Below are 12,219 nucleotides of genomic sequence, written 5' to 3'. Positions count from 1 at the left end.
CCATTTGTTGAGGAAGAGTCAACATGGCTTTTGTAAAGGGAAATCATGCCTCACCAATCTATTAAAATTCTCTGAGGGGGTCAACAAATGTGGAGAAGGATGATCCAGTGGATATATGTACTTAGACTTTCAGAAAGCCTTTGACAAGGTCCCTCACCAAAGGCTCTTAAGCAAAGTAAGCAGTCATTGGATAACAGGGATGTCATAGATCAGTAGCTAGTAGAAGACAGGAAACAAAGGGTAGGAATGAATGCTCAGTTTTCAGAATCGAGAGAGGTAAATAATGGTGTCCCCCAGGGGTCTGTACTGGGACCAATGCCATTCAACACACTCATAAATGATCTGGAAAAAGAGGTAAGTGGATGATTTGCAGATGATACAAAATTACTCAAGATAGTTAAGTCCAAAGCAGACTACGAAGAGGTACAAAGGGATTTCACAAAAGTGAGTGATTGGGCAACAAAATGGCAGATGAAATTCAGTGTTGATAAATGAAAACTAATGTACATTGGGAAACATAATCTCAACTATACCTACAAAATGATGGGATCTATATTAGCTTTTACCACTCAAGAAAGAGATCTTGGAGTCATTGTGGATAACTCTCTGAAAACATCTGCTCAATGTGTAGCAGCAGTCAAAAAAGCTAACAAAATGCTAGGAACCATTAAGAAAGGGACAGATAGTAAGAAAGAAAATATCATAATGTCCCTATATAAATCCGTGGTAAATCCACAACTTGAATACTGCCTGCAGATCTGGTCACCCCATCTAAAAAAAGATATAATTGTAAAAGGTACAGAGAAGGGTTACAAAAATGATTAGGAGTGTGGAATAGCTTCCATATCAGGAGACATTAAGAAAACTGGGACTTTACAGTTTGGAAAAGAGACAACTAAGAGAGGATACGATAGAGGTCTATACAATTTTGAATGGTGTGGAGAAAGTGAATAAGGAAATGTTATTTGCTTCTTCACATAACACAGGAACTAGGGGTCAGACAATGCACAGTCCACCTACGGAACTCATTGCCAGGGGATGCCAAGTTCATGGAGGATAGGTCCATCAAAGACTATTAGCCAGTATGGCCAGGGATGCAACCCTATGCTCCAAATGTCCCTAGCCTCTATTTATCAGAGCTGGGAGTGGATAACAGGAGATGGGTCACTTGATGGTTGCCTATTGTATTCATTCCCTCTGAAGCACCCGGCATTGACCACTGCTGGAAGACAGGATACGGAGCTAGATGGACCATTGGTCTGACTCAGTATGGCAATTCTTATGTTCTTATGCCCTTGCTCAGCTCCATGGGAGGATCTGATACACCTTAGTCTACAGATCAAGCCTGAAGGGTTGGTAGGTCATATCTGATCTGGGTTGATGTGAGATGGTGGTGATGGATTTGTAGCAATGTGAAAGATAGGAAGGGTGCTCTTGTGGCTAAGGAACTGGACTTGAGCTCAGGAGATGTGGGTTCAAGTCTCTGCTACTCCACAGCCTTTCTGAGTAACTCCAGGCAACCCAATTAATCTCTCTGTGTCTGAGTTTTCCAGCTGTAAAAAGTAAGTGTATCATTATGTGCCTACCTCACAGGAATGCTGTAGAATTAAATCCATAAATATTCGGTAGGCATTCAGACTCTACTGAGATGGGGGTCATTTTAGAACCCAGATAGATCAATTTGGTAGACTGGCTTCTTTACTCAGAAACCTGGCACTGACCTTTCCCATTCTGCATTACCAATTTGCAAACCAGTCTGTCAGCAGCTACATCAACTGTGCAGACTTGTGTGAGAAAGATTTCTGTTCAGTTAGAGAATCCACAAATAACAAGATACATCCATAACCTTTAGAGGAGTGTGGAATAGAGCCAACAAAGTCAATGCACAGGACACCAGTGTGAGAGCCTGAGACAGTGTCCACCAACAAAGTGTCAAGCTGGACTGTGAAAGAGACCAGTGATTGCCCCTGTGCAGGATGACTGCCAATTATTACATTTTCAACTGCTTTACTACATAATGACAAACTGATCCAAGGACTAGCACTGAAACAGAGAAGATGTTTTTGCTGGACTCAGTTAACTATTGGTTTACTGAGGTGGGAGGGCATGGGGAGATGGGCGTTGGGACAGGAGAGGCCCTCAGATCTGCGTGCCCTTGTTCCAGGCACACCACAGCAGAGGAACTCCCAAGAGTAACACCACTGTTCTGAATCTGCCAGTCTTTATACCTTACATTATATCCAGTGGGTCCCCTCCTTAGAACACCCTGGGAACTTTTAAAAAATAAATGAGCACTGCACTCCAACATCTCAGTCAAATAGTTATCCAGACTCCCCATCAGCAAAAGGTAAATATCAGAACACCACAATCAATGACCAATACAGCTACTCCCCCACATGATTCCCCTTTCATATGGCTGATATCCATATCCCCTTAGCCATTTTTTCCACAGCTTACACTTGTTAGTACACAGGTACCACATGTGAAGTGATCTTGGGATTTAGGGAGTCTATTACAATGGCTGCCTGCTATGTAGCTGCTTCTCACAACAGCTTCAGAGGGAAGCAGGGAATGTGTAAAGCTGTATTATAAAGGCTGTTCAAAACACAGACATACTAATCCTTCCCTGAGGAAGAGTCACTGATAGACTGGATTGTTCTACTGGATACATTCAGGTCAGAGGAGCACATAGTGAAGTCAGTAGTAGGTACATCCCTGGGCAGCCTCTGATATAGCAAATTCAAAAATCTGGCCTGACAAAAAATCAGGGACTGCCAAGGCACCTCAGATATATCCTCAATCAGGGTCTTTACTGTATTCTAGACATACATATTTTTCATTATAAAGGTTGTAACGTCAAGTACTAAAAAGTGCCTGTGCAACCTTAATTGGCCTCCATGTGTGTATGCATTATGATACAGCTTTTAATTACATGATCACATACTATTTTTTTACAACACCCCTGCCTCATTTAGTGCACAGGATGGATGGTTTAATATTTAATATTTTCTTTTATCTTCATTGTTCAATACACTGACCTTGGCCTTATTTACTGCACACTAACCCAGCTCTGAATACAGAATTATTAATTTCTTCATGGGCTTTTCTATGGCACTCATCACTACAATATCTGAGTGCTGCACAAACATTAATTAATTTATTTTCACAACAGCCCTGTGAGATAAAGGATTGTTATTATCCTAATTTTACAAATGGGGAACTGAGGCATAGAGAGATTAAGGTAAAAAGTAACCATTAATTTTGAGTGCCCAAATTGAGACACATAGGATCTGATTTTTTCAGATTAGTTACCATTATATAGCACTTAATATGCACAATTGCCATTGACTTCAGTCACAGTTGTGAGTGTACAGCGCCTGCAAATCAGACTCCAGGCTCTCAAGTCAGACTTCCAGAAAATGAGGAACACACAATTACTGACAAAATGTGAAAAGTCTGGTTTTTAGTGATTTTGCTCAGCATCATACAGAAACTCTGACACAGAGGCAGGGACAGAATCCAATTTTCCAGGCAGCATTCAGTTGCCATAAACATGAGATCTTCATTTCTCTTCCTTCTGTCCCTTGCCTCATTCACTACACACTTTCCAACTTCTGCAATAACTGAACCTGGGATCCTACAGACTACACCCTCCTGCATTCTCCAACCCTAATTCGTCCCCAGAGCAAGTCCAACCTGTGCACTGGGGCCCATGGAAAAATAGTATGTTATGTAATGAAAGACTGTATAATAATGTATATGCACAAGGGGAATAAATTAAGGTTACCTCCCCGACCTCTGTGTTCCTCACCCCAGTCAGGTTCTCCTAACCTAGCTGATCCCAGTCAGGCTACTCATCCCAGTCAAAGTCTCATTGCCCAGCAAGATCTAATCTCACACTGCCAGTCTCAGTGTTCCCCCTCAAACTGCCAGTCCCAGTCTCCTTGCCCAATTAGTCCGTATTCCCCACTTCCGGCTCCTCAGCCAAACTGTCTCTCTCCCCAACTGGGGAGACTACCCTCAATGTTTCCGAAGTGTTGAAGGCAGGCCTGAACCATAACTAATTTGCAAGCAGCTGGTTATGACAAAGGACCCAGCTACCCCAAAGCACAGGTCTGAAAATATAGTTTGGCCATTCAGCACACAGCCCATCTCCTTTGTTAGACACCTCGAGGTGCTCTGGTGCTTTTGATAAGTCCAGCCATCACCTTTGAAATCGGTCAGGATGCCCATTATCTGCTCATTACTCATACTGAGGGCCATCTCTTGGGTTGCTTGGAGTCATGTAATCTTTTGAAAATTTTAGCCTTATTGAGTAGTTCATAGCTGTGTGATGAAACTGTGACATCAGACATAATGATTTGCCCAATCAGAATACAATTTATTTTGGCATCTTTACATACTGTAATCCTGTTGGTTAAAAGTCTTCTAGTACCGACACTGAAATATTTAAATATGACCTTCTTGGATGTCACAGCCATACAATATGAAGGGATATATTCCTTAAAGTAACAGTTATCGAACTATCTGCTTTTTGTCCATAGCTTCTGAAGTGCTTGGGAGCGATTGTAATCCACATAAGGAAGTGAGTAATAAGCATATTTACAGATAATTCAATCTATATTGCCTGCTGCCAATGTTGACAGATGAAATGAGAAAAACATTATGACACAATGTACTTTCATTTTAAAAGCATAAAGTACTCCAAATAATAGTTCTGGATTCTGGGGCTCCAGACAAAGAAAGGCAAGTTCCTGGAAACTTACTTTCAGTAGTTGAATAGTCCTGTGGATCAAGTATTCCTGACTCCTGCAGTGATCTAATACAGGAGTCCACCAGCTCGAGACCAGTTGTGAGCTCATCCTCTATATCCTTCTGACCGTCTGTAATAAAAATTATAAAAATTGTTAAAGAATATAAAGAAAATACAAAAGAGAAAAACAATGACATAGAACCAATTAAAAATTCACAGCTAATCAAGGGAATGGTAACATTTAAGGTCTAATTTTCAAAGGAGGCTGGAATGGGCAGGCCCAGAAAAATGCACCAACATCCATACTTTCAAACTCCATCCTTTAAAAGTAAGGTGTTTGCTATCGATAAGTATATTGAAAAATTCAGGTTTAACTACTGAGATTTTTTTCACACTGATCACAATCAGAAACTTTGTACATGACAGTCTCTTGTTCTGCAACCATTTGTGTCAACACCAATTACTGCCACTTCTCTATGGGGATAATTAATAAACAATTTTAATGAAGGCTAGCACATAAAATCCATGATTCTTCTAATTCTTTGTCCTCTTTTGGATAACATAGATATTACTGGGGAAATATACATAGATATAGAATCTGGCCAAGATATACTTTACCTTGCGTTTGCCAATGAAACTGCTCTTCTGTTGAACTGTAAAAAAAAAAAAAAAAAGTATAAATTAGAAAAGAAACAAATCTTTGGTAAATTACACAAAACTCCTACATTTTAGAAAAAATCGGTAGTACAGCACTACCACTCAGATTTAAACCTGCTCTGTAGGATGAAGGTGATCAAAGAATGCTAAACAATAACCTTCAAGTGTCAAATATAAAATGTGTAAATTTCCTATGAATATTTTAAATATGGATAATTTGGACAGCATTGAAATTTTAAAAAAATCTAATTCTGATCAGTTATTGACATATACAAGTTTGAATTATATATTGTGTCCTCTCTATCATTTTAAATAATTGAATTAAAACAAAAACAAACTCTTTCAAAAGACAATGCTTTGCCTTGTAACGTTTAAAAAATCTCCTCTATAACTGCTTATAAGAGGCAAAGGTTGCTTTTAGAAATGAAGATGTGTCTTTGAAAAGATACATTTTATTTTATTTATGAATTATCGTCCTGATCCTGCACTTATGGACATACTTACTTTACTCAGACGTGGAATTTCAGTGACATCAATAGAACTGTGTATGTGAGTAAAGCTAAGCACGTAGATAAGTGTTTGTGGCATGAAAGCCTAAGAGTGGAGTATCTTTTAATTTTAATAGCATTAAAAACATTTAGGAAAAATTAAGTTTTGAACCAGGAACAGAACAGTCATGCGCAATTCAGCTGGAATTTTCAGGACCTGCAGTTATCTTTCTTTTGCCTGCATAACTCCAGCTGAAATCAATGGGAGTTTTTTGGTGTTGATCAGCAGTGGGGATTTAGCTCTGTTTAGTGTTCACGCTGAAAATCAATCAAGCTGGAAATGGTGATCATCTTTCAGACTATATAGGAATGATGGAAATTCATGAGGATATACACTAGATACCATAGGTATATTTTCTGCTGTGGAAGAAAACATGGTTCTTACGGTAAATTGAGGAATAATATATGCACTTCATAGAATCATAGAATATCAGGGTTGGAAGGAACCTCAGGAGGTCATCTAATCCAACCCCCTGCTCAAAGCAGGACCAATCCCACTTCACTACTATGCAGGATCTTTCTATTCCTCCTTTACATGTCAAGAACTGTCAGAAAAGCATACAGTCACTCAGTGATATGCATCGTTATGGTAATTCATAGATTTCAAGGCCAGAAGGGACCACAGCGATCAATGTGTTTGACCTGCTGCATAACGCAGGCCATAGAACATCAGTATATCTTTTAGAAAAGCATCCAGTCTTGATTTTAAAAATGTTCAGTGATGGAGAATCCACCACAAACCTTGGTAAATTGTTCCTAATTACATAGGTATAAAGATTAAACTACAATAGTCACAATTAAAAGTTTTCTTGTTCCTTTATACACATCGGTAGGATATTACCAGCCTAAATGTCTATTTCCTACATCTATAATGGGGAATAGGATATTATCAGTTGCACCTGCCCATAAAAAAAAAAACCCAAACCTTTTTAATAGATCTATGTATTTGTTCATGTGAGGTTATGAATATATACTTTTTATTGAGAACATAGATTTTAGATCCTGAATCTTTTTCCCTGTGCAAAAAAGTGCTAGGTAAGTTTCTGAATGCCTTGGATGCAAATCTTTATATCTATGTCCAGGGAGCAAACATATAAGGAAATTAAATTCAAGACCTTCCTTTTGAAGGCATTACCGTTTTTTTGGGAAAAATACTTGGGTTAGGTATTAGTTTTATTTGACAGTGACAAAACACAAGGCTGATAACGGTCTAACTTATATTCATTTAAATAATTTTAAATATGTTTATTAAACCCTGCCTGATGTTTGAAATTTACAATTAATACATTCAAAGTCATAGACTTCTGTTTTCATTTCCAACCACATGTAGACATCTAATATCTATGAATTAGGGCACATCTGAAAAGTTAGTGCATGGCAAGTTAGAGTGTAAATCTACAGCATACTAATGTGCCATGCACTAACTGTCTGTGTGGACCCTGCTGTGGTGCACTAAAAGTTCTGCACTACGGAATTTTTTTCAGTGCATGGCAGCAGGATTCACACAGTTAGTACGCATCACACTGTAGCACTGTAGATTTACATCCTAGCCAGCAACAAACAAGCACTTAATATTGATCTAGTACAGAGGGCATTCATGCCTCAAGGAATTGGCAATGTAATGCAGACACAGGGATAGGCACATGTTGAATAGGCGCCATAATGCCTGTCATTATTAGGACACAAGATGGCATCTGGCCCGTTTAGTCATGGCCAGAGATAGTATTTTCAAAAATAGCCACCAGTTTGGAGTACTCACTTTTTGGTAGCCCAACCTGAAAACACCTTGAGCCTGATTTTCATTGGTGCCAAACACCCACAACTCCAAGTGATGTCAATGGGAACTGTGAGTGCTTGTCACTTCTGAAAACTAGCCCTAAAGTATTTCAAGGTACCAAAACCTGAGTTATCCAAAATAATTAGTATCAGCTGCAGCCTAATTTGAAATGAGGTAGTGGTCTTGGTCCATTTTCCACTGGACAGGTGTTCACATAATGACCACCATCATAACTGTTATTAAATAGCTAGATGGCAGTCTCAGGTCAGGGAACGAATTTTGTGTGAAGCTCGCATTACCTCTCCCCCAAATTGGTGGGCAGAGGAAGCACGCGTACAATGAAATATGTAGATAAATAGTGGACTATGGTTTCTGCGGCTTCCAATCTGGCAGTTTCATGAGTGCTAAGTTTCCAAGAAACTTTTACAAATATTAAGTATAAGGAAAAAAAGAAAAGAAAAGGAAAATATTGGTTTGGTCCACCTAATATTTTTAAATGAACACTGAAAACAAACACATTTCATTTACCTGTCTTTGATTTGTACAACACAGAACCATTTTTCTGTGCCAAGCATAAAATAATCAAAAATGAGAGGTCAAAAAAGTCGAACTCTTGTGAGAAATTGCAAAAATGTTTGCATTTTCCAGTTATGTGCAGGTTTCTCTTCATAAACACTGGAACTTTCACATGTCAAGTAGCAGATTTAATGACAAATGTCTCTCATAATAATGACATAATTTGATGAATTTGCACCATTACAAAGGATATTAATCTATTCTCAGTTTGGAAAAAAACGATGCAGCTCCACTTTTTTCTAGTTAAAGAATATACTATTTAGATTTGTCATTCAGTAAATTCTAATTTCATTGCACACAACTGGCCATTTCTTAGTTACAGTCCAGACTCCAATCATACAATTGGATGCATTCATGCTTACCCAAACAAAATCTGATGCAATTTTAAATTGACAAATTAAAAATAAAGCATCCTTTAAATAGTATGTTCTGGCTTTTCTTTATTTTTAAATTTTCTTAAGAAAATAAAAGTTTTCCTGCCCCTGTGCTCAGAGGGATCTTTTCATCAAAGGATAAATTGACTAACATGGACACCGACCCTCCAATGAGTTCCACAAGTAAAAGGGTCTGCCTGACTAAATATAAATCATTGGAAGTGACTATATTAGTTTTTATAATTTTTATTTTATTTTTGAGGAATTTCATGTTATTTTGTTTTATCCATTCTACCCAAAGGGTGTGTGAATAGGTGGGTGGGAGGGCTGGGGCGGAGGCTGGCAGAGCAAACCCACCTAGTACTCACCCTGCAGCAGTGGCTCCTGTCCTACGTATGTGGGTCCAGTTCCCCATCCTGAGCATTGTCAGCTAATGCACCGGGTCGCAGGGCCATTCAGGCTTGGCCCAGCTGCTCCTCCATCATAAACAATGGCGGTACAGGCAGGTCAAATTTGAGTTAGTGATGCTGCAACCTGTGTGCCAGTAGCTGCTGCCGGTTGAGTTTTTAAATTTGTTTTATACATTGGTTTTCATTTTATTTCATGTTGTTATTTCACATTTGCAAAAAACAGAACAAGCAAACAAAAAGAAACACAGGGCTGTAATTATGATTCATTTGCTATAACCTGATGCCACTGCCATTCATTTAATATTATTTCTATTTCAAGTTATTCCATTGCATTCAAGACAGCCAGTCTGTTTCATTATATTAGTATGACATGAAAAAAAATCAGATGTTGCCATTTCAGTAGACAAGAGTAATTTGTATTTAGTACATATTTATATGTTCTCTTTTTGGTAGAAGATTGTCTTTGTGCCATTGCTTCAGGCAAGTACCTAAAGAATAGGAGCGTAAATGTTCAAAAGTGACTTCGTGATTTTTGAACACTCATCTGGACACGCCTGTAGAATGACCTGACTTTTAGACAAGAATAGTCACTTACCTGTTCTGTAACTGCTTTTCTTTGAGGTGTGTTGCACATTCCATTACACTTCGGGCCTGTGCACACCCAGTGCACCGAACCCAGAGAATTTTTCCCCACAGCAGTGCCCATTAGGGCGATGCATGCACTCTCTGGATGCTAGTGGTCTCAGCTGAAGGTATAAGGTCAGAGAAGCCCTGGCCCCCTTTCACTTCCTTCACACCAGAATCCAGGAAGTATAGACTCCAACATAGAGAGGAAGAAGGGTGGGTTGTGGAACGGACATGTGCAACACTTCTTGAAGAACAACTGCTGGAGAGCAGATAAATAACGGGGTTTTTTTCTTCTGTCAACTCCCCTTTAAATAACTCACAACGAGTTTGGAAAGGAGAGCTTTGTAGTCCCTTGAGCAAAGATTGCAACACCACTCTCCCAAATTTGGCATCAGCTCTCAAAGCTTAAGAGATAGCATAATGACTAACGAATATATGTATTTATGAGCAAGCTGCAGCTCTGCAAATGTCATTGACGGGCACATGACCCAAGAATGCAGCTGATGCTGCTTGTGATCTTCTAGAATGTGCTAAAATCCCCTCTGGTTTAGAAAACTTAGTGATGCAGAGATATGCAGGATAAGATCCAGGATGATATTCTCTGCAAAGAGACAGGTTGTCCTTCATCCTGTCAGAGAAGGTAACAAATAGCTGAGGGGACATTCTAAATGGTTTAGTCTTGCCCAAGTACAAGGCTAATCTCCTGCAAACGTCGAAAGTATGGAACTTTTCCTCATTCCTATGAGAGTGAGGCTTTGGAAAAAAGATTGTTAAATAGACAGGCTAGTTAAGGTATAAATCCAAAACCACCTTAGTCAGAAATTTGGAACAGGGTCATAAATAAACCTTGTCCTTAAAGAAGATCGTATACGAGGGAGGGGGGCAGTCTGCAACAATGCTCAAAATTCTCCTACTCTCCTGGCTACCAAGAATGTTACCATCAGGGAGAGATGCAACAATGAACCAGTAGCGATACAGTCAAAAGGCAGATCTACTAATCATGGCACGACCAAGTTTAAGTCACAAGGGAATGTAGGATCTCTCACAGGTGGAAAAAGCAAGCCTAGTCCCTTTAGAAATTACACAGTCATTGGGCTAGAAAATACAGTTTTTCCCTCTATAGGAGGATGGAAAGCAGAAATTATCACCAAGCATATCCTCAAGGGCCTTATGGGAAGTCATTTCTCCTTTGGGTGAAGTAAATAGTCTGGGATAAGCTGGGTAGAAATTTGCACTGTTGTAACCATATAGAGAAACATCTCCATTTCATCAAGTAAGAGTACCTAATAGATGGTTTTCTACTATTTAATGGTACGTCTGAACCTCTACAGAACACTTAGCCTTTTGAGGTGTCAACCATGGAGCATCCAAGCTGTCAGAGGAAGGGTGGGAGGGTGAGATGCAGCATCTGATCATGGTTCTGCGAACTTATATGGGTGACTTCAGATAGTGCTATTGGGTCATTAGTGAAGACATCAGGAGATCTGAGAAAAAATGCAGCCTCAGCTAGGCTGATGTTATCAGTATTAGTATGGCATCCTGCCTGAGCTTGCATAATATGTTTGAATCCAGGGAACAGGAGTACAGCAACTTGTCCTTCCATGTCAGAAGGAATGCATCTGAGACAGATCCTAGGCTGTGACCTTCCCAGAAAAGAATGTGTAACACTTCCCTGTTCAGTCACATAGAAAACCAATCTCTGATATTCCCCAAGTGAAGAAGATGGATTTGACGACCTCTGTCCAGAGGGACCATTCTGTGACGGTGCACCCCATAAGGCTTTATGGGAATATGCTTATGAATGTATATATGACATAACTGGAATATGTTTTATGCTACATATGCCATATGACATATCTCTGTACAGGTTATGATCTACTGAATCTAGTCATCCTATCTGTATGCATGTATCATTTTTGTATTCAAAGTTATGAATATTGGCTGTGTACTTGCTTGATTTTTAAGTAGCCTTAGTAAGGCATTTGGTCAGCTTCTTGAGAAAGGAATGTGCAAATTAAGTGCCCAGTCAAGAAGCACTTAACGGACAATGGATCTTGGAAGGCTCCAATCCACATAAAAAGTCTACATGAGGATGTGCAAGGTAGCATGTAAACCATGGCTGCTACCTGTAAGTTCTGAGTCATGCATGGGCATGTGGCTTGCACATGTGACTCCAAAACTCCATCTTGTAGCTGTAATTCTACACGGGGGGAGGGAGGGGTATCCACCCACAAGAGAAAAGTCTATTTAAACCCCTGGGGAATCCCTCCATTTTGTCTTCAGCTGGCTAAAGAGATAGCCTCTCCACCCCCAAGGATACCTGAAAGAAACTGGAAAAAATGACAGTAACTCCAGGGGGTGTGAGTGATTGCTGGACTCAGACTAGAAGGAGATTAGTTTGTAAAAGGAAGCTTACTGGAACTCCTCTGAGGGTGAGGTTTTATCTGTATTCAGTTGTCTTACTGTATTAGGCATAGACTTGCAGATTTTATTTTGT

General features: G+C 39.5%; 1 protein-coding gene across 4 annotated transcripts in view; it reads right to left on the bottom strand.

Moving 5' to 3' along the window:
• Window positions 1–12,219, bottom strand: part of CTNND2 (catenin delta 2) — a 1,186,471-nt gene that overhangs the window by 528,215 nt on the left and 646,037 nt on the right. For all 4 annotated transcript variants that reach the window (XM_073332332.2, XM_073332334.2, XM_073332335.2 and 1 more), the window contains 2 exons: window positions 5,372–5,406; window positions 4,767–4,883 (listed from right to left, as the gene is read on the bottom strand). In XM_073332332.2, the coding sequence (XP_073188433.2) occupies window positions 4,767–4,883; window positions 5,372–5,406 (152 nt within the window). The remainder of the gene's footprint in view (window positions 1–4,766; window positions 4,884–5,371; window positions 5,407–12,219) is intronic.

This window comes from Lepidochelys kempii, chromosome 2, assembly GCF_965140285.1.
Source record: "Lepidochelys kempii isolate rLepKem1 chromosome 2, rLepKem1.hap1, whole genome shotgun sequence".
NCBI classification, from domain to species: Eukaryota; Metazoa; Chordata; order Testudines; family Cheloniidae; genus Lepidochelys; species Lepidochelys kempii.
This window is presented reverse-complemented; position numbering and strand designations above follow the sequence as displayed.